Below are 25,197 nucleotides of genomic sequence, written 5' to 3'. Positions count from 1 at the left end.
CACTAATGTTTGTTACAGGAAGCCCAATCTCAAACAGGTTTGCAACACTGGATTAAGTAAGTTTAGACAAGGATTTCTTTACTGTAAGACTTTCAAAGGCTTTAATAAGCTAACATGTATAGTGAATCTCTAAAAGGTAAATAGATACAAAATGTCTCCCCAAACCTATCTAACTATGGAACTTTTTTCTGGGAAGATTTTGCAGGACTAGTGTTCTAAATAACACTCTTTGGAAATATTTACTTTTACAAAACACACTACAGATACCTTGCAATTAAAGTTAAGTAGAACATTAATGAGGAGCTAAACCAGCTCAAACTAACGATTCAGATTGTAAAAGAAACTAAATTTTAAAGACTAGATTTCCAAGCATTTGTGGGAAAAGGGAGATACCGTTGGCCCTTTGTATCCTTAGGTTCTGAATCCACAGATTCAACCGACCATGGATCAAAAATATTCAAAAAAAAAAAAATCCAGAAAGTTCCAAAAAGCAAAACTTGAATTTCCCATGTCTGCAACTATTTACAAAGCATTAGGTATGTAATGCTATGTAAATATCATCTATAAGTAATCTAGAGAGGATTTAAAGTACAAGGGAGGATGTGTATAGATTATATACAAACACCATGCCATTTTATATAAGATTGAGCATCCATAAATTTTGGTGTCTGCACGGGGTCCTAGAACCAATACCCTGAGGATATTCAGGAACGACTATAAAATGAAATTAAGACTGTATGTTCCAGGGTACTTAAAATTTATAATCATTGTACTCAATGATGGATACAACATGAGAATTGTAACTTAAAAGACCAGCCAAGAATTTCAGAAATAAAATGGATCTTAGAGAGGCCTATCATAGCTTTATTTTACATATGAGGTAAGTAAGGCCTAGTGTCTAAACCTGAGGTCCTAGAGAATCAAGACTAGAATTTTTATAAATGTAATTTGTTCCTGGCCATTTACAATGCTACCCTTTGTTTCAGAAAAAGATTATCTTAAATGGGACATACATGCTCTCAATGGCTTTCCCCCAGTACGGCAATTTCCACAGTGACCCATGGTGCACACATCTCACAAAGGGTCTGGCTCAAAGCTGTAAAGAATGTAACTGGCTTTTATGAGAACTAAACACCTAATCTGACATTGTTATTATTCTTTACCAATCAACTGAAATATCCAGTATATTTTATATATAAACATACAAATCATAAGGTAGTTTTAAAACGACACCTCTTTTTAAGCACCTACCTCATATATTGCAGTAAGATCTCTAAAAAAGCTTTTGGCTCCATTTAACAAGGCTTCATTTTCTGGACATAGTACAACATAAGCTATATCTCTTTGAGATCCATAGGGTTCCAGCATAAGTCTCTCCCAATAAGGGAGAGCAAATGGAGAAAGCACCAGAAAATCAAAATCATAACCCAACAAAAACGTGGGGATTGGCAGTGGTTCTGGGGATTCATCAGTTCCTAAATAAGAAAAGACATATTTTAAGAAAAGATTTAAAAGAAGAACATTTATTTTTATATATTATTTTTAGAATATTTTAAAATTTTATTTATTTTTGGCTATGTCAGGTCTTAGTTGCAACATGCAGGATCTCCGTTGCGGGTTCTTCCATTGCAGCGTGCGGGCTCAGTAGTTGTGGTGCGCAGGCTTAGCTGCCCCTCAGCATGTGAGATCTTAGTTCCCCAACCAGGGATCGAACCCGTGTCCTCTGCATTGGAAGGCAGATTCTTTACCACTGGACCATCAGGGAAGTCCCAAGAGGAACATTTAAATGTCAAGAGTTAGTGTAGTCATTATTAGTAGTAAAAATATTTAATTAAAGACAAAAAATACCTAAAAGCCAGTGATTGAGACTTTCACAGTTAGGAATTTGCTAAATGACCTTTTATAAAATATGTGACTTATACCTTCACTTAAATGTAAAAAAATTAGAACAAAAAACTTATTAGTACAAAAGAAGATATGGGAGGGTTTTTAAAAAAATTATATTAGTTTCAGGTGCACAACATAGTGATTTGATATTTTTATACATTATGAAATAATGACCACAATAAGACTAGTCTCCATCCGTCACCATACAAAGTTGTTATAACATTACTGACTACATTCCCCATGTGTACATTACATCCCCATGATTTATTTATTTTATAGTTGGAAGTCTGTACCTCTTAATCAGCGTCACCTAATTGTCATCATTTTATTTTGAATAAACTCAAGACTGGGGACAGCCTTTTTAAGCATAATGTAAAACCTGTCCATTTAAAAACTGATTAATCTGACAACATAAATTTTAAATTTTGGCATGAAAAAACACTATAAACAAAGCCAAACAATTAACAATAAATTGGAAAAAAGATGTGCAATGTGTATAACAAAAGGTTAATTTCCTTACCATAGAAAGGGGACCTATAAATCCGTAAGGAATTGATCAACATCCTAACAGAAAAACAGGTAAAGGATATGAACAAAGTCCACAGAAACAGAAATACCTCTTATACATAAAAAGATGCTCAATCTCATTAAGAGCAAGGAATTTAAAATAATTAATAGCAAACAATTGTAACATTTACTATGTGCTAGGTAATGTTCAAAGATCTTTACATGTATTCACTCATTTAATCCCCACAAAAACCATGAAGCAGATACTAATATCAACCTTATTTTAGAGATGAGAAAGCACGAATAGAGACGTTAAACAACATGTCCAGTATCACATAAGAAGTGGCAGAAGTGGGATTTAGAATCTAGGAAATCTACCCTCAAAGTCTGTACTAGTCTACGTCTCAAACTATAATGAAACAAACCAGTTTCTCCCATCTACTCAGCACCCTACTGGCAAGGGTTTGGGGAAACAAACATTTTATTGGTGGGAGTTTAAACCACTATCAGAGAGAGTAATTTGGCAATATATATATTTTTAAATATACACATGCTTTAAGCCAGGGATTGTGTGCATTCTAGAATAGTTGTAATGATAATGATGCAAACAATGTTAAGTCCATAAACAGTAGACTGGTAAAATAACATATGTAAAGAACAATGGAATATATGCAGCCATTTAAAAAAAAACGAAAAATAAAAGCTCATATGTACTGAACAGTAAGGTGTAGAACTCTGCATGTGTCTACTATTTTGGCTTCAAAAAGAACGTAAAAATACTATAACAATAAATGCTGGAGAGGGTGTGGAGAAGAGGGAACCCTCCTACACCACTGGTGGGAATGTAAATTGGTACAACCACTATGGAGAACAGTATGGAGGTTCCTTAAACAGAACTACCATATGATCCAGCAATCTCACTCCTGGGCATATATCTGGAGAAAACCATAACCTGGAAGGATACATGCATCCCAATGTTCACTGCAGCACTATTTATAATAGTCAAGACATGGAAGCAACCTAAATGTCCATCGACAAAGGAATGGATAAAGAAGATGCAGCACGTATGTACAATGGAATATTACTCAGCTATTAAAAAAAGAATGAAATAATGCCATTTGAAGCAACATGGATGGACCTAGAGATTATCATACTAAGTAAGTCAGAAAAAGACAAATATATGATATCGCTCATATGTGGAATCCAATTTTTTAAAAAAACCATGTAAATGAACTTATTCACAAAACAGAAACAGACTTACAGACATAGAAAACAAACTATGGTTACCAAAGGGGAAACGTGGCAGGGAGGGATAAATCAGGAGCTTGGGATGAACATACACACACACTAGTAGTATACAAGATAGAGAGCCAACAAGGACCTACTGTATAGCACAGGAAACCCTAACTCAATATTCTGTGACGATCTATATGAGAAAAGAAACTAAAAAGGAATGAATATATGTATATGTATAACTGAATCACTTTGCTGTACACCTGAAACTAACACAACATTGTAAACCAACTATACTCCAATAAAACTGAAATATTTTTTAAAAAGTAGAAAATATATATATATAAATACTATAATTAAACTGCATTTTTCACTGATTATCAAGTTTTTTTAAATGAAATTTAAATTATTCAGCCATTAATAAAAGGAGGAAAAGGAAAATATGAGCAAATCATCTACTACTTCTGTACATAATGCATTCTAAAACCATGCAAAAAAAGTCAAGGACTTCAGAATAAAAACTATTATTTCAAATATATTTTAAAAGTTTCAATTACATCCCACCTTTCAGAAACACTCTTTTTTGTTTTCTGGGGTTTTTAAAAATTTTATTTATTTTTGGCTGTGTTGGGTCTTCATTGCTGTGCGTGGGCTTTCTCTAGTTGCGGCGAGTGGGGCTACTCTTCGTTGCGGTGCGCGGGCTTCTCATTGCAATGGCTTCTCTTGTTGCGTAGCACAGGCTCTAGGTGCATGGGCTTCAGTAGTTGCAGCACTCAGGCTCAGCAGTTGTGGCTCATGGGCTCTAGAGCACAGGCTCAGTAGTTGTGGTGCATGGGCTTAGTTGCTCCGTGGCACATGGGACCTTCCCGGACCAAGGATCAAACCCGTGGCCCCTGCACTGGCAGGCAGATTCTTAACCACTGCACCACCAGGGAAGTCCCCAATCTTTTCTGGGTTTTTTTTCCCCAGAGATAATCTTCAACAGATAGTTCAAGCATTTTGAATGTTCCTTCCATTACAGTTGACCATAAATCTACTGTTTACCATACTGAGAGTATTCATTTGTTACTCTTGTCACAAGGGGCAAATTTCTGTCTTTGTTCGTTCTTTTTTTTTTAAATGAAGACCTTGGGGCCTTTTATCACTAGTATTACCCTCTCTTTTTTACCCCATTTTTCATTAAATTTTGTAAAATAGTAAACTTACAAGAAAAGTAGTGTTTCAGTCTTTATTTGGCAGTATGATTCTTTCTTCACATAAAATCTTTCTGGTCAATAAAATATGTAAAAACAAGCTGTTCTTTCTGAAGTGGGATTGGAGAACCCAGTAAAGTGAATGTTGAAAACGTTCAAAGTAAGGAAGGCTAAGATTGACCACACTGGCCTTAAGTCAAGCATATGCCACCGAAATATTTAAAGATAAATGTGCTTATTAAAGTTGGGCAAAAAAGCTGAGAAATGATATAAAATAAGTCAATACACATTACTATAAATTACTTACCATAAGAGCCTCGGCCAGCCATTTTATGAAATTGTTGCCAAGTGAGAGGACCTTGAACCCCCCAAGGCCTTACTGTTCTTTTTTTTTGAATAGCATCCTGAAGAACTGGCTGAAGAGATAGAAGCATTCGAAGTATATCTTGTGAGCACTGCATACTCACATCTACAACCATTAAAAAAAAAAAGAAAAAAGAGTAAGAATTGCTATTGTCAACACAAAAATTTTTATGATAACAAGACATCTAGGGAAGTTTAGCTCTTCATCACCAAGATTAAGCATCTGCTTGTGTAGAGAACTATAGTAAGTTGTATCTAAAATGATCTGTAGAAATGATTTTTCTAGGTATTTAAAACCAAGAAGAGACAATAAAAAAGTTATTGTAACTCGTCTTCATAAAAAGTCATTCATTAGCTCATTGATCAATTTATAAATTAATCAAATAAATTTCTTCCTTTTTGCATTTATTTTGGTTGTTTTACCTATTTATTTATTTAGACTGTGCAGCTCGGCACGCAGGATCTTAGTTCCCCTACCAGGCATCAAACCCGTGCCCCTTGCAGTGGAAGCGCAGAGTCTTAACCACTGGACCGCCAGGGAAGTCCCTATTTTGGTTGTTTTTGGTGCTTATAGGTATCTTACTAGAAAGAACTTTGCCTCACACAGAAATGAGTTATAAATTATGCACCTTCATTACCACCACTTTGGTAAAATGACCAGATGGACAAGACTGGTTACAATGATTAAAGCTTAACTTGTGAAAAATAGTAGACTGTATGTAACAACTCTGAAGTATACAACTTGTACAGTAACAGATAAACTTGTTCATACTGCTAAAAAGTGCTGTAATATCCGAAGATATTTTATTAACCTAGACGTAACAAATTTACAGATTATCAAATTATTATGATCTACATTTCTGACCAACTATCAGGATGGATATGGAGGGTGTCGCTCTTAAATGTCAAATGGCTTTTTAAAAAACCATGAAATATTACTGATATAAGTAATCTGTCCCTCCATTATGGTTCAGCTGTATCATTAAACCTGTTTGAGCACTCTGTTACGTTAAATCATTCAACTTTAATTCATTATTATTATTGCCTTATTTATTTCTTGTTTTAATTCCCTATATCTAAATAGTGTACAGAATCAGAAGTAATTTAATTTCAGATATACTGTTTAATAATTATTATGTTTAAATAAACTATTATATACATAATAGAATACTAGTCATTAAAAGTGATAACAGGGCTTCCCTGGTGGCGCAGTGGTTGGGAGTCTGCCTGCCGATGCAGGGGACGCGGGTTTGTGCCCCGGTCCAGGAAGATCCCACGTGCCGCGAAGCGGCTGGGCCTGTGAGCCATGGCCGCTGGGCCCGCGCGTCCGGAGCCTGTGCTCCGCAGCGGGAGAGGCCACAGCAGTGAGAGGCCCACGTACCGCAAAAAAAAAAAAAAAAAAGTGATAACAGAGCTATTTGAAATGGACAAATGACTAATAAACTAATAAATTAAAAAACAGGTTTTAAAAGTATGGAAGATAATTTTACACAAACAGAACTATGTGTATTCATATGTGACTATTTACATAAAATCTAGAAAAAGTTGTCATTGGCTAAGGTTGTTTATCATAATCAAATGGGGAACTTTTAAAAAACATATACACAGAGCTTACCCTGAGAAATTCTGATCTGAGTGAAGCTCAGGAAACTACAGTTTGATTTTAATTCAGAGAGATTCCCATAGATACTCTTTCATTCTTAAAAAAATATATATTTAATGAAGACCTACTATGGGTCAGGAACTATGCTAGCTGCTGGGAATATTGTGTAAATACATTCTTATTCATGTCTTCAGGGATCTTACAATCTTGTGCAGGAGAATGCATGAAAAATAATATAATTGTATATTATGACAAGTGCCAGGTCTCTATACTGAGATCTGGTGGAAAGCAATGGTTTTTAGAATATATAATGATTTTTAAGAGTGATCATGAAGGACAGATAGATAGATCAATAGAAGTAAACATCCAGAAATAAAACTTCACATTTATTGTCAACTGATTTTTTTTTGCGGTACGCGGGCCTCTCACTGCTGTGGCCTCTCCCATTGCGGAGCACAGGCTCCAGACGCGCAGGCTCAGCGGCCATGGCTCACAGGCCCAGCTGCTCCGCGGCACGTGGGATCTTCCCTGACCGGGGCAGAAACCCGTGTCCCCTGCATCGGCAGGCGGACTCTCAACCACTGCACCACCAGGGAAGCCCTACAGTCAACTGATTTTTGACAAAGGTGCCAAGACAATTTAATGGGGAAAGATAATCTTTTCAACAAATGGTTCTAGGACAATTGGATATCCACATGCAAAGGAATGAATACGGAACCCCTTCCTTACGTTATATACAAAAGTTAATTCAGAATGGATTATAGAGCTAAATATAAGTGCTAAATCTATAAAACTCTTAGAAAAAAACATAGAAGTAAATCTTCATGACTTAGGATTAGGTAAAGCCTTTTTAGATATGAAACCAAAAGTACAAACAACAAAATAGAATAATACACTGAACATCAAAATTAAAAACTTTTCTGCTTCAAATGATACCGTCAAGAAAGTGAAAAGAGAACCCAGAGAACAGGAGAAAATATGTGCAAATCATAATCTGATAAGGAACTTGTATCCAGAAGATATAAAGAACACTTATAACTCAATAATGAAAAGACAAAAAACCTAATTTAAAAATGGGCAAAGTATTTGAAAAGACATTTCTCCAAAGAGGAAAGAGAAATGGGCAGTAAGCACATAAAAAGATGCTCAACTTCATTAGTTATTAGGGAAATGCAAATCAAAACCACAATGAGATAATACTTCACAACCCAATAAGATGATTATAATAATAATAAAACACACAAGGACAAGTGTTAATTAGGATATGGAAAAAGTGGAACCCTCACACATTGCTGATGGGAATGTAAAATGGTGCACTGCTTTAGAAAATAGTCTTGCAGTTCCTCAAAACGTAAAACAGTTATCAAGTCCACCTAAGGGTAATAAAAACGTATGTTTACACAAAAACTGGTACACGTATGTTCATAGTACCATTATTCGTATCAGCCAAAGAGTGGAAACAGTCCAAATGTCCATGAACAGACGAATGGGTAAATAAAATGTGGGATGCTCATAAATGGAATATTATTTGGCAATAAAAACAAGTGAAGTACTAACACATGCTACAACATGGATAAATCTTGAAAACATTATTCTAAGAAAAAGAAGTCAGTCACAAAAGACCATATAGGATATGATTTTATTTATATGAAATGTATAAAAGAGGCAAATCTATAGAGACAGAAAGTACACTGGTGGTTGCCTAGTGCTGGGAGGGAGTGGTTGGAGGAAAATGGGGAGTGATTGCTAATAAACATGGGATTCCTTTTGAGGATGATGAAAATGTTCTAAAATTGATTGTGGTGATGGCTACACAACTCTGTGAATACTAAAAACCATTCAATTGTACACTTTAAATGAATTGTATGGTATGTCAATAAAGTTGCTTAAAAATGAGTGATCATGGAGTGGTGTAATGATGGGGATGGGCAAAAATTGGGGGCAATTTTTACTTCTACTTTTCTGTATTGTTTAGATTCTTAACTTTCTTTTCAGCAAGTATGTATTTTTTATAATTGGAACAAAGCTTTTTCTATCTTGAGAAAAATAAACATTACCATTAAATTATACAAACTACAGTTTGTAGACTTTTAATTCCTTCAAACAAATATTTCAACACCTTGGGCATCTATATGCCAGGCACTGTTCTAGGTACTTGGACATATCAACAAACAAACAAAATAGACAAAAACCCTTTCTCTTAAACAGAACTTGCATAGGCTGAACTTAATGGAGAGATAATTAATAAATTATACAGTATATTAGAAGGTAATAAGCAAACACTATGGGGGAAAAAAAAAAAAGGAGCAGGATGGAGAAGATGACTTCTGACAAAATTTAAAAAGACAAGAGAGTTACCCATGTAAATACTTGGAAGAACAGTGTCCCAGGCAGAGGAAACAATCAGGGCAAAGGTCCTAATACAGGAGTTTGATACTATTTTATGAAGCTGTTATAATTGAATGAGAAAGTATTCCAATATTGCCCATTTAGGTTTTGCAGCATTATTTATTTTAATGTTGAAATTTTAAATTGAAATATAAAGATATTTCTTTCTTGTTTTGAATTATTTTCTCAATATAAATTCTTAGGATGAAATTCATCTTTATGGCGGCAGAGTAATCTGTTTACATCAATCTTTATTGTTATAGAAAAAATGCACACAAGGTTAACAACTCAATATTTTCTATTACTTGGCAAATAAGTTGGATATTTTTTTTTGAGGTATAACTGACATAACATTAGTTATGTTTTAGGCGTAAGAAGCGATGATTTGTTATCTGTAATATACTGTAAAATGATCACCACAGTAAGTCCAGTTAACATCCATCATCATACACAGTTACAAAATTTTTTTTCTTGTGACAACTTTCAAGATAAGCTGGATCTTAAAAACAAGTAATAATAATAAAAATAAACAGAATACCACTAATGCTACTGCTGCTGCTATTACTACTACTGTTACTACTGGTAATATTTGAGTACTTTGTGCCAGGCACTGGTCTGTTTTATATGTATTAGTTCATTCGATCCTCTAACACTGAGGTAAATACTATTATTGACACTATCTCAAGAAACTGAGACAGAGATTAAATAACTTGCCCAAGGTCATAGTATATAGTGATGGAGCCATGTTGCAAACCCAAGTAGTCGGTTCCACAGCCTATGTTCTTAACTACTATCTATGGCTGAAAATAATCCTGCCGTTTTTTTGAAAATCTATATGACATTTATTTATACCTTTTTCTTTAAAAATTTGATCCTTGAGTATAGTGAGTTTGATGAATCATCAAACTATTATCATGAACAAAATGTAACCACTGGTCCATGCATAGCCTTATCTTATTCACAAATTTTCTTAATAATATTATGAACAACTACGATCTCACTGCCCAAGAAGTAGATTACTCAATCTTATTAAGTGCTTCTCCCAGTATCCTATCCCTCAGCTTTTAAGAATTAACCACCATTCTGAATTTTATGTGCATCTAGAAAATACATTTAGTTTTGCCTGTTTTAGAACTTTATGAAAAAATATCTCACTATATACAATCTTCTGGGACTTGTTCCCTCTCCCTCCCCTCAAAACTTTTACGAAGATTCATCTGTTACAAGAGTTTTACTCATTTTCAGAGCTTATGTAACATTCTATCTGTACTATCATATTATCCATTCTCCTGTCAATGGGCATTTAGAGTATTTTTACTTCAACCCTGTATTACAGTTTTAGTTCTCCAAGTAGTCTATAAGCAACTTAAATATAGGATATCTTCATATCTTCCAGAATACCAAGCACATTGTTTTGCACGTGTCCAAAAATGGCTGGATTAGCAAATGACGTAAGGAACCAAATAAAAGTTATTAAATGGCATGTATCACCTAAGAACAAAAATTCTTAACAAAAACCACATTCTGAAGAAGGCTAACTTTCTGCATAATTACCAAAAGTTAGGAAAAAGTTAATGAGTGGTATACTGAGACATCTTTTTAGAAATACGTTTCCCAGTGGCTATGCCTGAAAAAAAAACCTAAATGATGACTTTAATAATGGCAGCTTATATAAATTCAGTACTTACTATGTGCCAAGGATTGTGTTAAGCAGCTCATATGTATTAACTCATTAGATCTTTATAACTACACACAAGTATTTGACATGGATGACATTTCTCTCCTTCTTCAAACATTTCCTATACTTAGCTACCAGCACAACACACTCTCTTGGTTTTCTTCCTACCTCCTCTGTTGCCTATCCTGGATCCTCCTCTTCTCCCCCATCTCTAAATGTCAGTTCCATCCTTGGACTTCTCTATCTAGAGTCACTCTCTTAAGTTTTTTCATCCATCTCCATAGCTTAAAATACTGATAACTCACACACAACATTTTTTAATCTCTAGCCCCAACTACTCCTCCGAATTTAAAATTCGTTTCTCCAAATAAGTACTTGACCTTCTCCCCCAGTTGTTCCCCTCCTCTATAATTAGCACCATCATTCATCCATTCGCTCAAGCTATCCTTGATGCCTCATCTTTCCTTATATCAGCAAATCCTGTAGGTTCTATTTCCCAAATATGCCTAGAACCTACTACTCACATCTCTATTGCTTCCAATCTTGTCTAAGGTACTGTCATCTTTCACCTGAACTACTGTAACCGCCTCCTAACTGATCTATCTGCTTCTACTCTCACCTTCACCACCCACAGCACAACAGCTAGAGTGATCTTTTAAAAAAATAAACAGTAAAAGGATCATGTTACTTCTCTGCTCAAAACTGTCCTACAGCTTCCCGTAACTCTTAGAATAAACTATAAAGGCCTTACTTACACGGTACATAAGACCCTACATGATTTTGGTGCTCGGCCATCTCTTAGCCTTCCAACTCCTAACAGTCTCCCCATCACTCAATTCATTCCAGCAACAGGGCCTCCTTACAGTTTCTCAAACATATTAGGCACACTACTCCCTCACAGTCTTTGCACTACCTGAAAACACTCTTCTCTCAGCCACACAGCTCACATTCCCCCACTCTATGTAGGTCTTTGCTCAAATGCTGTCCCTCAGTAATATCTTCTCTAAACATACATCTAAAGTAGCATATTCTTGTCTTTTTCCACTCCTTTACCCTGCTTTTCCGTCAAAGCACTTGTCGCTATCTGATATCATATAATTACTTATTTTTGTTTATTTTGTTATTTTGAGAATTACAGGCTCAAAAAGGGCAGGAAATATGTTTGTTTTAATACTGTACTTTGTAAAAGAACAGTGCCTGGCACATACTAGCTGCTCAATAAATAATGAGTGATAGAATGTTGAATAAATCAGACAACTAGTAATTTTCTGCTAATTGACATGTGCAAAGTACCTTTTATAGTCCTACTCAAGTACATAATTACAGACCTCTAATAACCATACTTCTGTTGGTGAAATTAAACTGCTAGGAAATTCTCCCTTTAAAAATATCATTTTTTTTTTTTTTTTTTTTTGGCGGTACGCGGGCCTCTCACTGCTGTGGCCTCTCGCGTTGCGGAACACAGGCTCCGGATGCGCAGGCTCAGAGGCCATGGCTCACAGGCCCAGCCGCTGTGCGGCGTGTGGGATCTTCCCGGACTGGGGCACGAACCCATGTCCCCTGCATCGGCAGGCGGACTCTCAACCACTGCGCCACCAGGGAAGCCCTAAAAATATCATTCTTACAGGAGTTTTAAGTCCAAATTTAAGTGTCTCTATCAGCTACATGGGAAACTGCCTTTAATACCTTTTCCTAAGAAAGAAAAGTCATACAACTAAAGGAAAATAAAGAGAAAAATTATTCCATTAGCATACTTACCATTTCTTTTGGACCAGGGGTGTAAGCATGAACTTTTCACAAGTGCTTCATCAACTTTTCCTCCTGACATGTTATCCATGAACTGACGCCCATGTTCTAATGCAAGGTAGCAGTCATTGCAACAGTCCCGCTCTTCAACACGTACCCAGTTGTTAGTTATACCAATTTTGGGAAAAGGATCTTGGTCTGCAGCTCCAAAAGGTGAAAATAAATTAGTGCACTGATCTTGTAGCAATAATATCAACTCATCAGGCAATTTTTCAGATTCCTTTAGTCCTCCATTAACATGTTCAGCAGAAGTAGCCCTGAGAGCTTCAAAACGTTTTTCTGCTTCTTTGCCACATTCTGTGTTGCGTCCTATGATATCTAGTTCATCTTCAAGAAATAATCCTGAATTGTTTCCAAATTTTCTGTTCATGACAGCACTGAAGCCACAGGTACACCTATACTGTGCTTCCTGCGTTGGATCTGGAATGTAAACTCCAACATCGGCACCCTTGATATTCATGTTGCAGACACAGATACAGCAACTATCAAAGTTACAGTCTTTAAACAAATTCATAACTGATTCTGAAAGAATGAGGTTTACATAAAGACTGTGTGCTTCAGGGATGGAAGGAACAGTTGCAGGTTCAACAGAATTAAGGGGTCTGCACGTGGATGGGGTGGAAGCTGGTGAATATAAGTCTGAATTTTCATATTTGACTGAACCTTGAGCACTAGCTGGTCCACCAGCTCCACGAGGAGTCCTTGGAGTCCTTGGAGTCCTTGGAGTTGGAAACCTAGGGGTAGATGGAGAAGGAAGAATTCCTGCTCCACTGTTACTAGGAGGTGCACTGCTAGGAGGCATCCCAAAAGAAGCATGAGTTTGAGGTGTATAAGCAGGGCCATATTCTTGATCCATAGTACTTCCATCACTAGTGTCACCAGGGCAAAAGAGAATCAAAAACATGCATAAAGGAACATATTAGTAATGTGAAATACAACTAAAAATGTCCCAAATGTTTTTCAATAACATCAAAAATTATGAAAATACGATTAGTGCAAAAATTACAAGTACAATTAAAATGTATTTTTGGTTAGTACATCCACTCTAGGTGATTGTTGTGGGGTGAGACCCAACTAACTAGTTCCATTATAAATAAAATTTGTATACACTCTTCCACACCTAGACATCCACAATTACTATCTATATATTTCTTGTACTACAAATACCCATATTTCATTGATTCTAAGATGCCACTGTTTAAAAAAAACAAACCCAATTTTAGAGATATTTATGTGTAAAAAAAGGACAATGGCAATTCTAAGATGTTACGAATTATAAGACACCCCAATTTCAGAGATACTTAAATATAAAAAGTGTGTGAAATACGGCAAATGTACAAATGAGAGTGATTAGGATTTCAGACCAAAATAAAAGGTGCTTCCAAAGACAAAGTTTATTGGTCTTTAGTGTTCCAATACTTTAATAACCACACCGAACAAACACCATTATAAGCTATTAATCAGAAAATGATTTTCAGAACTTTCAAAAACCAGTATCTTTTTTCCGGGTACCAACATACTAGGTGCTTCTATGAAAAAAATTAAAGCTATATAAGCATTCATATACTATACCAATACTATACATTTAAATCATACCCCTCTTTGATGAATGGCATTGTAGGCCCTGAAGGAAGCAATTCCAATTTTCCAACAGTCCAACTCTGACGGTAAATACACTCTTCTGGCAATTTGATAGTAGGCAGACACTGGCTTGGTAGAGTTTTTAGAGGTGCAAACATGGAACATCCCACTAGAACTTGACAATTTTCAGGCTTATAGACATAAGAAAAATCCTACAATATAAAGACCATGACTTTTAGCATCTTATTTTCCAAGGGAAAAAAAAACAACAAACTGACTCTAGCCCTTTTTTCCTGTCTTTAAACAAAATAATACAATGTAAATGTAATCCTACTCTTTTCTTAAATGCATTCTTAATAGTGTCACCATAATTCAAATTTGTTAATAACAAAATTAGAATCACTAAGAAAGGATTTTTGAATCTAGCAATAAACTAATTCTATACAAAAATATAGGAAGTGAATTATTTTTCTAGAAAAATAAAATACTTACTTTAATTTCAGAAGGTTTTGGGCTACAGAATCCTTCATCAACCTCAATTTTGAACTGTGCTCCTATACTAGAACTATTTCCTTCTAGAACAGTTCCTCCAGGTGTTGTATCCATACTACCATATTCTTTATTATTCATATTCATTGGGGAAAATCCCATAATATGTTGTTCCAATGATGGTGGTGTAGGATACATTTTATGAAGATCTGCAGTGCCTATATTTAATAAAACACACATTTTAACATAAGACTAAAAAGAAGTTACTCTGTGCTTAAAACAAAGCGGTGGAGAACTTTGTTGAGATTAAGTTTGCAGATTTATCTGGAACACAGATTTGGGAAGCTTACTTATGCAAGATAATGGGTCCAGATTTCCTGTCTTTGACTCCTTGCAGCTGGATTTATCATCTGATCCATTCGCCGATTTTTTAGATCCAGGCTATTAAAAAACACACACACACACATATTGCTCTGAAATTTAAATCCAACGTGATCAAGACAGTAATCATTCAGAGTAACTTGAAAGTAGAGCCCATTTGTGCTAGAGCCAAATATATACAAGATACAATTTAAAGATACAAAATAATTTAAAGACATAAAACACATTTTAGGTAATCAATAACCCAGATTAGTTTTTCTACTGATTTGATAATGCTCCAAATAACAGAGGAAAAAGTTCCTTCAAGAAAATGACCAATACTTTCAAAATACACAGAACAACCTATTACTTAAAACCTATTAAAAAAAAAAAGTAAGAAAACCTACTATAAGGGTTTGTAATTAACATCAGAATTGCCTCTTAGTAAAAGATACTCATAAAGCATTTGTCCCTTTAAATAAAAGACATTAAAGATTCCTATATAATCAATCACCCCTCCAAATTCTTGTTTACACTTCTACCTTGTTTAATAATCTTCTTGCCCTGCAAAAACGCTACAACAGGTAAAACTAAGCAAAACTTCAGAAAGATCTCATACGACAAAGCAATAGGATCCCTAACTAAAGGTAGTTTTAATACATTGAACAAAACAAGTTTTAGAATCTCTAATCTGTCACCAGTGTTGTTAGAGCTGACAACTTGGTTCCTTGTCTCCTGTTAGCCACCTTGTCTTAGATATGTAGACTGAGCTCTGATTACAACCTTTGACCTCAGAAGAGCCACTGCTGATACGTGAATGGTAGAGAAAGTACAAAAGTATCAAAGTATTCAGGGATATATTCACCTAAAATATACTATATTACGGGATGTGGAGTAAAAGTTTATGTATAGTGATATCTGCTTTATGTCACTTAATTGAAGAGACCAAATGTACTATATAAGTTTCCAAGCTATCTTTATGCAGATGAAAAAGGAATTCCCTTTTATAATGCAGCACCCAATTCATTAATTTGCCAGAGACTTGACATTCTAGGGAATCTCATTTTAAGCTTTAATTTCTTTTATCTTCACCTTTCCCTGCAAATGGGTGTTAAAGATTAAGCATTACTTTTTCTTCCTCTTTCATTATTATAGTATGTAGGTGTCTTATAATAATGGCTGTGAAGCCAAACAAATTCAGAAGAAGTAGTATTCCTTAACAAACTGACAAGGCATATAACTTTAATGTTAATTACTTATTATTCTCTAATTGAGTCAATTTTTCGGTCATTTCTAAAACTAGAGGATCAAAGATTAGGTTAATAATTCTGCTTCCTCAAAATTGAGTCATTTGTTGAGACGTGGATGCATCTAGAGACTGTCATACAGAGTGAAGTAAGTCAGAAAGAGAAAAACAAATATCGTATATTAACGCATGTATGTGGAACCTAGAAAAATGGTACAGATGAACCAGTTTGCAGGGCAGAAGCTGAGACACAGATGTAGAGAAGAAACATGGACACCAAGGGGGGAAAACCGCGGTGGGGTGGGAATGGTGGTGTGCTGAATTGGGCGATTGGGATTGACATGTATACACTGATGTGTATAAAATTGATGACTAATAATAACCTGCAGTACAAACAAACAAACAAAAAACAATACTAAACTTTCTTTGGGTTATTTGTTTGCAAGTATGTTAATATAAATGTTTCAGACATTACATGAAATTTCTAAAAATCTTATATGTTCTGGTATAATGTTATAAGTCATAATTCTAGTTATTAAAGTAATAATAATAATTCTGCTTCCTAAGGACTGGAGAAAAAGAACATACGGCAGAGCTCAAATTAAGCTTAATTATACATGTCCTTCAAAGACAAAAAATAAAGAAAAAAACCCCTCAAAGTTTATAGGTGACATTTATATCAAGAATGCTCAGGGAATTCCCTGGCGGTCCAGTGGTTAGGACTCTGTGCTTTCACTGCCGAGGGCCCGGGTTCAATCCCTGGTCGGGATTCTGCAAGCCAGGCGGTGCAGCCAGGAAAAAAAAAAAAAAAAAGGCTCAAACATGAGGTTAAAAAAGGACACCAATTAATTTCTTCCAAAATATATCCTATTGTTCAGGGCTAAAACATAGTATTCAAGTCACATATCACTTCTGAAAAATAAACTTATATAAAATGAAGGAAAACAAATTATAATTGTAATCATTAATAAGATACTCACTGTCAGTTCATCTTCATCAGAATTAAAAAGATTATCAAGGTCAGTATAAGAGACAGCCAGGTCTGAGTCATAAATCAAACTGGTTGATGGAGGACGGGCATGACTAGTAGGGCGTGGAGCATCTACATATGTCAACCAGAAAAAAAAAATCAAAAATTCTACTACTGACCAAATGGGTATTATTCTATTTATTTAAGCTAGACATATAACTTTATAAGGGTGTTATGCAATAAGAAATGGTGACTTGTTTAAAATTTAGTTCCTAGAAATAAACTTTTAAATATATGGTCATACCTTCCCCAGGAAGCTCACCAAAGGCTATGTAATCCATAACACAGCTAAGTAATCTACATTAATAATATGTCAAATAAAAATATAAACACTATCAGGACAACAGAATTAAACAGAATTAAACACACACACATTTAATTTTTCTATCTTCCTGAAATATAAAGGAAGCACAGATTCTCTGGCTCTTGAGTCAGACAGACTATTAATTTGAATCCCAACGCCAACACTAACAGTATGACAAGAATTAAATGTGACAGAATGTAGATAAAGCACTTTTGCCCAGTGCCAGGCACTTAAGTACTCACTTAAGTACCTCTTAGTTAAGTTTCATTTCAGTTCTAAAATTTTATTTTCCTTTTCTTCCCCCCAGTTTTAGTGAAAAAAATGACTTTAGAAAAAATAAAAATACAAATGAAAGTTAAATTCCTCTTACATTCCCACACAAGAAAGAAAAAAAAGAAAGCAATTTGGTGTATAAACCTTCCAAAGCATCCTCAGAATGGTTAAACAACTTGAAATAGCCCTCCCTTTCAGAAAGGTGAAAGTCACTTTCCAAGTGCCTCTGCACATTGTCCTAAAGATTCACTAAAGCAGTAGTTCTGAAATTTTTAGAGTGTGTAAAAATCATCTAGGATATTTATTAAAAACCAAGATTTCCCAGTTTCACTTCAAAACATGCTCCAGAATGTGGCAGATGGTCCACATTTTGAGAAAGCCACACCACAGGGGCAACTACACATTTCCTATATCCTAGGGTAGGTAAACAGGCTAAAAAACCCGAATTGTTAACTCACTTTAAGCTACTTAGAACCACTGACCACTAAATTTATTTCATGAAAGACCATCTCTTCCTTATTCAGATGGACTTTTTTTCTTATTCCTGTTTTTGGTTGCACAGAGCCTGACTGACCTTCTCTATTTATTCCAAATACTAAAACAAAACTTTGCCCCTAAAAGACACATACCAAAGGACAACTTCTTCTGCCTCCATCAAAAATTAAATAGATCTTGTAAAAGAACTAATATATCATGTCTCTCTATTCTATTCACAAGTAGCACAAGTCAGACACTTTCAAAGTGGAGTCTTCACCACTGTATCTCCAGTGCCGAGAACAGTGCCTACACATAACACGTGCTCAATAAATATTTGTTAAATTAATGACCTCAGCAACAGTTCTTCTAACTTGGGGAGAGGGGGAGAAAAGGACAACTAAATTACAGTAAAGTCTAATTCATAAATTGAGTTTTTAGATCTGAGAGAGATCTCAGGCGATGATCTTATCCTATCCCTTCATTTTACAGCTGAAAATTATTTTTATTTGTTAAAAAAGGAGGGACTTCCCTAGTGGCACAGGGGTTAAGAATCTGCCTGCCAATGTAAGGGACACAGGTTCGATCCCTGGTACGGGAAGATCCCACATGCTGCAGAGCAACTAAGCCCGTGTGCCACAACTACTGAAGCCCAAGCACCTAGAGCCCGTACTTGACAACAGAGAAGCCACTACAGTGAGAGACCTATGCGCCGCAACAAGGAGTAGCCCCCACTCACCGCAACTAGAAAAAACCCACGCACAGCAATGAAGATCCAAGGAAGCCAAAAATAAAAATTAAAAAAAAAAAAAAAAAAGGAAAGACGTTCCAACAATTCAAAACAGAATTTCTATCACCTAAACTTGCTTCTCCCAGTACAAGATAAACAATAAATCCATCATTTTAAGATAGGTCCCTTTCTATGAAACATATGAATTATGCAAAAAGGAACACTAAAAGTCCAACAATGTCAGATTACTTTGGAGTAACAATCCTGGAATGCAGTATTTTAAAAAAGAAAATTAAAGTTTTACCTTGCTTGATAGAGGGACTAAATAATGACATAGCATCTTCTTCATGTGATAACACTGTTACACTAGATGGCACATCTTCTACCTGCACACAATATTACATATTAGACTGAAATACATATTTTACCAATAATAAAATATACCAACTATTGAGTAGCTATGTATCAAGCATTCTGCTGGGTGTAGTACAGACATCAGTAACTCTCACAACTAACCTACGTGATAAGGAAATAGTACACTCATTTTACAGACAAAAAATAGTTCTAAAGATAACCCAGGAAATACAGCTGATAAGTAGTGGAGCTGGGATTTCAACCTAAATCTGCCAAATCCCAAAGTCCATGTTCTTTCTACAATACCTACTGCCTTCCCAGATACTACTGTTTCCACATTTACAGAAGAACAAAATGTCAAGTACCTGGCACACAGTAAGGCTAAATAAAACTTTGTGAAATGAATTCTTTGTATTAAACATACTATTGGGTCCTTTTTGCAATTTTACAGCTTTCAATTTCCAATTTTGTATTTACGGCAAAATTCTTATCTAGCAGAGTTATCTTAATAGATTTCTCTGTCCTTAATAGATCCTCAAATATTTGATTTTTAAAATTTTAATCAAGTAAATATTTGTACATCTCACACTTTATTCTCATAACAATTTACTTTCAGGGGCACTACAGGTTCTTGATTCACATATTCAAAGTATCATGTATTTTATAAACTCAGTGATGTATATTTTACTGCAATTTTGAAAACTGGTAATTCACTTACAGCATAGTTTAACTCAGAATCAAAACAGTTCGTCTACCTAAATGTCCTGATTTCAATATAACAGAAATTAATGCACTCTTTCTCCAACCTCAAAACTTATACAACAAAAAATAAAGATCTTTTCATTATCAGAGACCAGCTACAATTTCAAGCCCATACAAGCTCTTAAATTATGTACAATTTGCCTGATTTACCTATTTTTAAAAAATGTTTTTCTAAGTTAAAATGATGATTTTTTTTTTTCCAAATACAAGTGTGGTACTATATGCAGAGCTACAGATCATCAGTGACACTCTGGTGTACTTTGATTTCTCTTACCTTGTGTTTTTTTCCAGCTTCTCTCTCATTATTTTGTCTATCTTTCTTATCAGGAAAAAGGAATTCCTCATCTCCTTCAACAAATGCATATGGATCAATTTTAGGTTCTTGTTCTGAATCAGATGCTATTGCTGAAAGATACTGATTTTTAATTTGATATTGCTGCACTAATTCATTAGAAACTTTTAAAGGTTTCTTACATTGCACCATTAACCTGCATAAAAAAAATAACAATAGAAAATTAATCATATTCTCCATAAAAGTATAACAAATTTCCAAAATGACTTAAGTATCATAAACTTTTTAGAATTATTAAAAAAGAAGAATTATTTAAAGATGATCTAATTTTCAATCCTTCATTTTACAAATGAAAAAACTGAGGCATAGAAAGGTTATGTGATTTACTGAAGTATCAAATTTAGCAATAGAGAAATGGAGCTAAAATCCTGGTCTCATAGTCTTTCCACCAAAATGTGCTGTCTTTTGGTTATCCACTCTGTTCCCAAGTCCTCAATTGCATTAACTTGTCCAAATCCATTCACTTGAAAGGGATTCAAATCTAAACTGTTCCAGCACAGAAACTCTCAAAGTGTGGGCTATACAGTGAGACACTACTTTAATACAATTTATACCTTTATACAATGAAAGTGATTATCCTTTTCCTACTGCCATGAGTGGATATATTTTAAGTTTAAAAAACTTAAGAGCATGACCTCTGTTTCATAAAAATAACATTATTACCATAAATCCAGCAAAACGTTTTACAGCGTCAAACAGAGTTTCGGCGCAAGTATCTCAGAGGTTTTTTACTAATCACGTTGGAAAATCAATTATTAGTTTTTTGGTTCCACATGGTGAATGATAAATATATGTTTATACTCTCCTAAAATATCCAATAAAATGACAAAGGGCAACAGAACAGGCGAGAAGACAACACTGAAGTTAGAAAGATGAACTACTGGAAAGAGACCAAAGAAAGGTGAAATCTACGGCTTAGAGAGGGAAGACAAAAGAAGCTGATCTGCACCACAGAACCCTGGAAATCATCAGGACTTTTACATCTCTGAAGACCAAGGTGCTTAGTGAGTGGGAATAGAGAAATGATTCATTTTTGGTTTGTGTATGACACTTTTAGACTCCCAAATTCATGTTCTCTATGGTTTGCAAAGCTGAGATTCCCATGCTGCCATAATAATGGCAGCCAGGCTTCTAGTCAGATAATGCTCAAAATCCTGCAATGACTATTTTACCCTGAGTAAAAAACAAAGTCCTTATAATATCCTACCAAAGCTTTCCATGATCAGTCTCCTCTTTTCCCCTCCAACTTCATCTTCTATTATTCTACTCCTCCCTCTCTTACTCTTCTTCCAAGGTCTTCCTTGATATTCCTCAAACAGGTCAGACACACTTCTGGCTGTTCTCTGTCTGGAACATTCTTCCTCCAAATATCTGCATGGCCAACTCCCTCACTTCAAGTCTTTAAATGTCACCTTATCTACGAGATCTTATTTAAAATTGCAATATGCCCACTGCCTCAACATTGATCTCACTTACCGGGCTCTGTTTGTCCCTCCATAGCATTTATCTCTTAATATACTATATAATTTGCTTATGTTCATGGTTGTCTGTCACTCCCACTAGACTGTAAGCCTCTAAATGTCAGGGATCTTAACTTTGTTTACTGAACTATCCCAAATGCCTAGAAGAGTGCCTGGCACATAATAGGTGCTCAATAAATACCTGCTAAATTAATACATGAAATCTAAAAGCCACACAGGATTGAGATACTGTGTTTGCATTAATAATTCTAAAATACAGTATGCTGTACTTTGAAATAAATCCTCTTTATTCATTAGGAAGTGATACTGCTGCCACTACTTGTCTGTCCTGAGTATCAGGACAAAACAATCATAAGAGAAGTAAGGTTTGGAATCAATAAAGGTATTTGCTAGTTTATAAATTCTTTGAATGACAGAGAGATCGTATCTTGTTAATCTATTCACCAATGTCCAGCACTAGAAGCACTCTATACCCTATACACTAAGGTTGAAACAGAGGTCATCAAAAGAATAACTGACATTTTCTAAACATGCTATCAAATATGATATATGTCACTGTTATTTCAATGTACCTCAGATTTATCCCCAAACTAAAATCCCAAGTCTACAAAAACTTTCTTCCATAGGAACATAGTGCTAACATAACTGTCAATGGGCTATATTCTACAATTACCTGTTAGAATAGTTCTGGTCTATAAATGAATAAGCATTTATTTCTTAGAAGAAGCTTTGTACCTCACCATATTAGATCCTAAATGTTTCCTGAATTGTCTATCAGATATCAATGTGAATCTTTTCAAAATAGCATTTCCATCTATTTTGACATATATTTTCTTATTTAATACTTAAAATAACATCATGAAAATAGGAACCAGAGGGTGTGCTCTCTTTGATATGAAAATTATGTTGAAAGAAATCGTCACATGGTGGCAGAGTTAGGGCTGGAAAGATTTTAAGTATGCCAATTCACATAACTATTCATAGGCGAAAAGTATAAGAACCTACCCCTCTCACCCCCAGTCACTAAGTTGAAAGACTACTCTGTGTTGACGTGAGTAAAACAACTGTTTTTCATATTAAGTTGTCCTCTAGCAGAAACATAAAAACTGCCACACTCTTTATGCAAGTAGTTGTTAAGCTAGTAGGCAGTAACATTAAAAGGAAAAATCCTACTGCACAGGGCTCTACTAGGAATAAAAATGAGTAAATCAAATGCAATACCTAAAGACAACTTTTTGTTACTTTATTGAATGGTTCTCACAGACAGTGGGATATGCAAAGAATTTAAATGAAGTCAATAATATCAAGAGTATCGTCACAATAAATTAAAAATATAAATTATTTACATTCCACATCCTTCTATATTTAAAACTGATAAAAATAGAAATTAAAATTGCTATTTTTTTAAGAGATGCCAGATTAAAAACTCAAGTTAGCATTTCTTCACTCTCCAATTATATAGTATACATACACTTTTTGTAAATAGGAACAACACACCTCTCCTTTTCTAAAAGGAACTTTCACATATAGCCAAATAGTTAACTACAGAGATAGTTTCAATCAAATATAAAGCTAAATACACACAAACTGGAAAAGAATGATTAGGTACAGCCATGAACAGGAAGCTTTGCAATGCCCACAGCAAACTGAAATTACTTTTATATTATTCATTAACTATATCTCCTTCCTCTCACTGTGACAGTTACATATACTATCCTAAAATGTACTTGTAGAGAATTTAACATGGCCTATGGCATATGCTTTTATGTCTTTATTCAATAAAAATTCTTCTAGACAAGGTGTGACAATATTTTAGAATTGGCAATTACAGGAGATAAGCTACAGTTCAGGAAATGTTAATGAAGAAATGAATTCAATAAATCTCAAAAAAATTTTAGTAGTAACTTTTCCAGTACCATCTCTGATATTCATAATCAATCCTTAAGCTGAGTCAAGCTAGCTGTCAAAAGTATAGCTTTATTGCATTAAAATAAGATATCAAATAAGGAAGACTTAAAGAAAAAAAATCTTAAAAAGAAAAAAATCTTAAGATTTAGAATACAATAAATCAAAACAAGTTTATTTCATCATAGACTTCTTTCTATGAAACAAAAAATTAGAAACTATCTTTTAGAGATCAAATAATGCATTATATAACTAGATACATACAATAAAAATCTGGTATATACATATTATATACAACGTAAGAGCTAATTCTATTGAGGGATATTACGGTTAAGATATCATGATGTATTTTTTATACTGAACAAGACGTAAGAACTATGCTCAAGTACAGCTCTTTGTTCAGGGTTTAGAAAGGTTCCTTCTGAATCAAGAGTTACAGACTCTTTAAGGCTGGCACAAATTCTACTAAAACTAAGTGCTAGACCCTTGAAAAAATATATTTAAAAACAACTGTAATGTTTCTTGGCAGAAATTTTGCTTTCTTTAAAACTTACAAGGTCTCAAGCCACTATTCTAAAATAGATGTTATCATTAACTAATAAAGAAACTAAAAATAATTAGAAGCAAAAAGAAAATAAAGATATTTGCCACAGATGTGTATATCTTGTGTGGGAGATATGCTATGCTCCAGCCCCAACCTCTCTCTGCCCTCCAAATAAATTTTAACAAATTAGAAAAGGAATTTTGCTTTAAAGTAGTTGCTAAAAAATTTGGCATCGACTGCTGCACATGAAGTCTAAGAATAAAGGAAATGCTTAGAAATGATGAAGTAATTTCTCTGCACTAGTTAAGCAGCCACCACCATCTAAAACTGAAAAAGAGTACCTCTTTTTAACTACCTATGATGAAAGCCTAGTGCCCACCCCTTAATACCAATCAATGGAAAACTTCATTTATTTATGCCAAATGGAAACTGAGTTGTCACTTAACATAAATAAAACAAAGGTCTAAATTTCTCCTCCATAATTTTCTAAAAAGGCACACATCTGTAGAAGTCAACTACTATAAAGAAACCATTTTTAAATTTCTACTGATGCATTCTTGTCCCTCTGCATTCATTATATATCTAATTGGCCATAAAGTTCTTTAGTCTACTCCACATCTATAAAATCCCTCCATCCCTACCATGTCTTTCTAA

The 25,197-nt window shown here is 34.6% G+C and overlaps 1 protein-coding gene across 1 annotated transcript in view; it reads right to left on the bottom strand.

Annotated features, from left to right (window-relative positions):
- Window positions 1-25,197, bottom strand: part of MED13 (mediator complex subunit 13) — a 94,402-nt gene that overhangs the window by 24,703 nt on the left and 44,502 nt on the right. Inside the window, exons 10-18 of the mRNA XM_067714517.1 lie at window positions 20,536-20,749; window positions 19,450-19,531; window positions 17,315-17,436; window positions 15,079-15,169; window positions 14,732-14,946; window positions 14,255-14,451; window positions 12,611-13,527; window positions 5,128-5,289; window positions 1,252-1,475 (exon numbers count right to left, since the gene is read on the bottom strand). Coding sequence (XP_067570618.1) covers window positions 1,252-1,475; window positions 5,128-5,289; window positions 12,611-13,527; window positions 14,255-14,451; window positions 14,732-14,946; window positions 15,079-15,169; window positions 17,315-17,436; window positions 19,450-19,531; window positions 20,536-20,749 — 2,224 coding nt within the window. The remainder of the gene's footprint in view (window positions 1-1,251; window positions 1,476-5,127; window positions 5,290-12,610; window positions 13,528-14,254; window positions 14,452-14,731; window positions 14,947-15,078; window positions 15,170-17,314; window positions 17,437-19,449; window positions 19,532-20,535; window positions 20,750-25,197) is intronic.

The sequence above is a fragment of the Pseudorca crassidens genome, chromosome 19, assembly GCF_039906515.1.
Source record: "Pseudorca crassidens isolate mPseCra1 chromosome 19, mPseCra1.hap1, whole genome shotgun sequence".
NCBI classification, from domain to species: domain Eukaryota; kingdom Metazoa; phylum Chordata; class Mammalia; order Artiodactyla; family Delphinidae; genus Pseudorca; species Pseudorca crassidens.
Note: the sequence above shows the minus strand (reverse complement) of the source record. Positions and strands in the feature narration are given on the sequence as shown.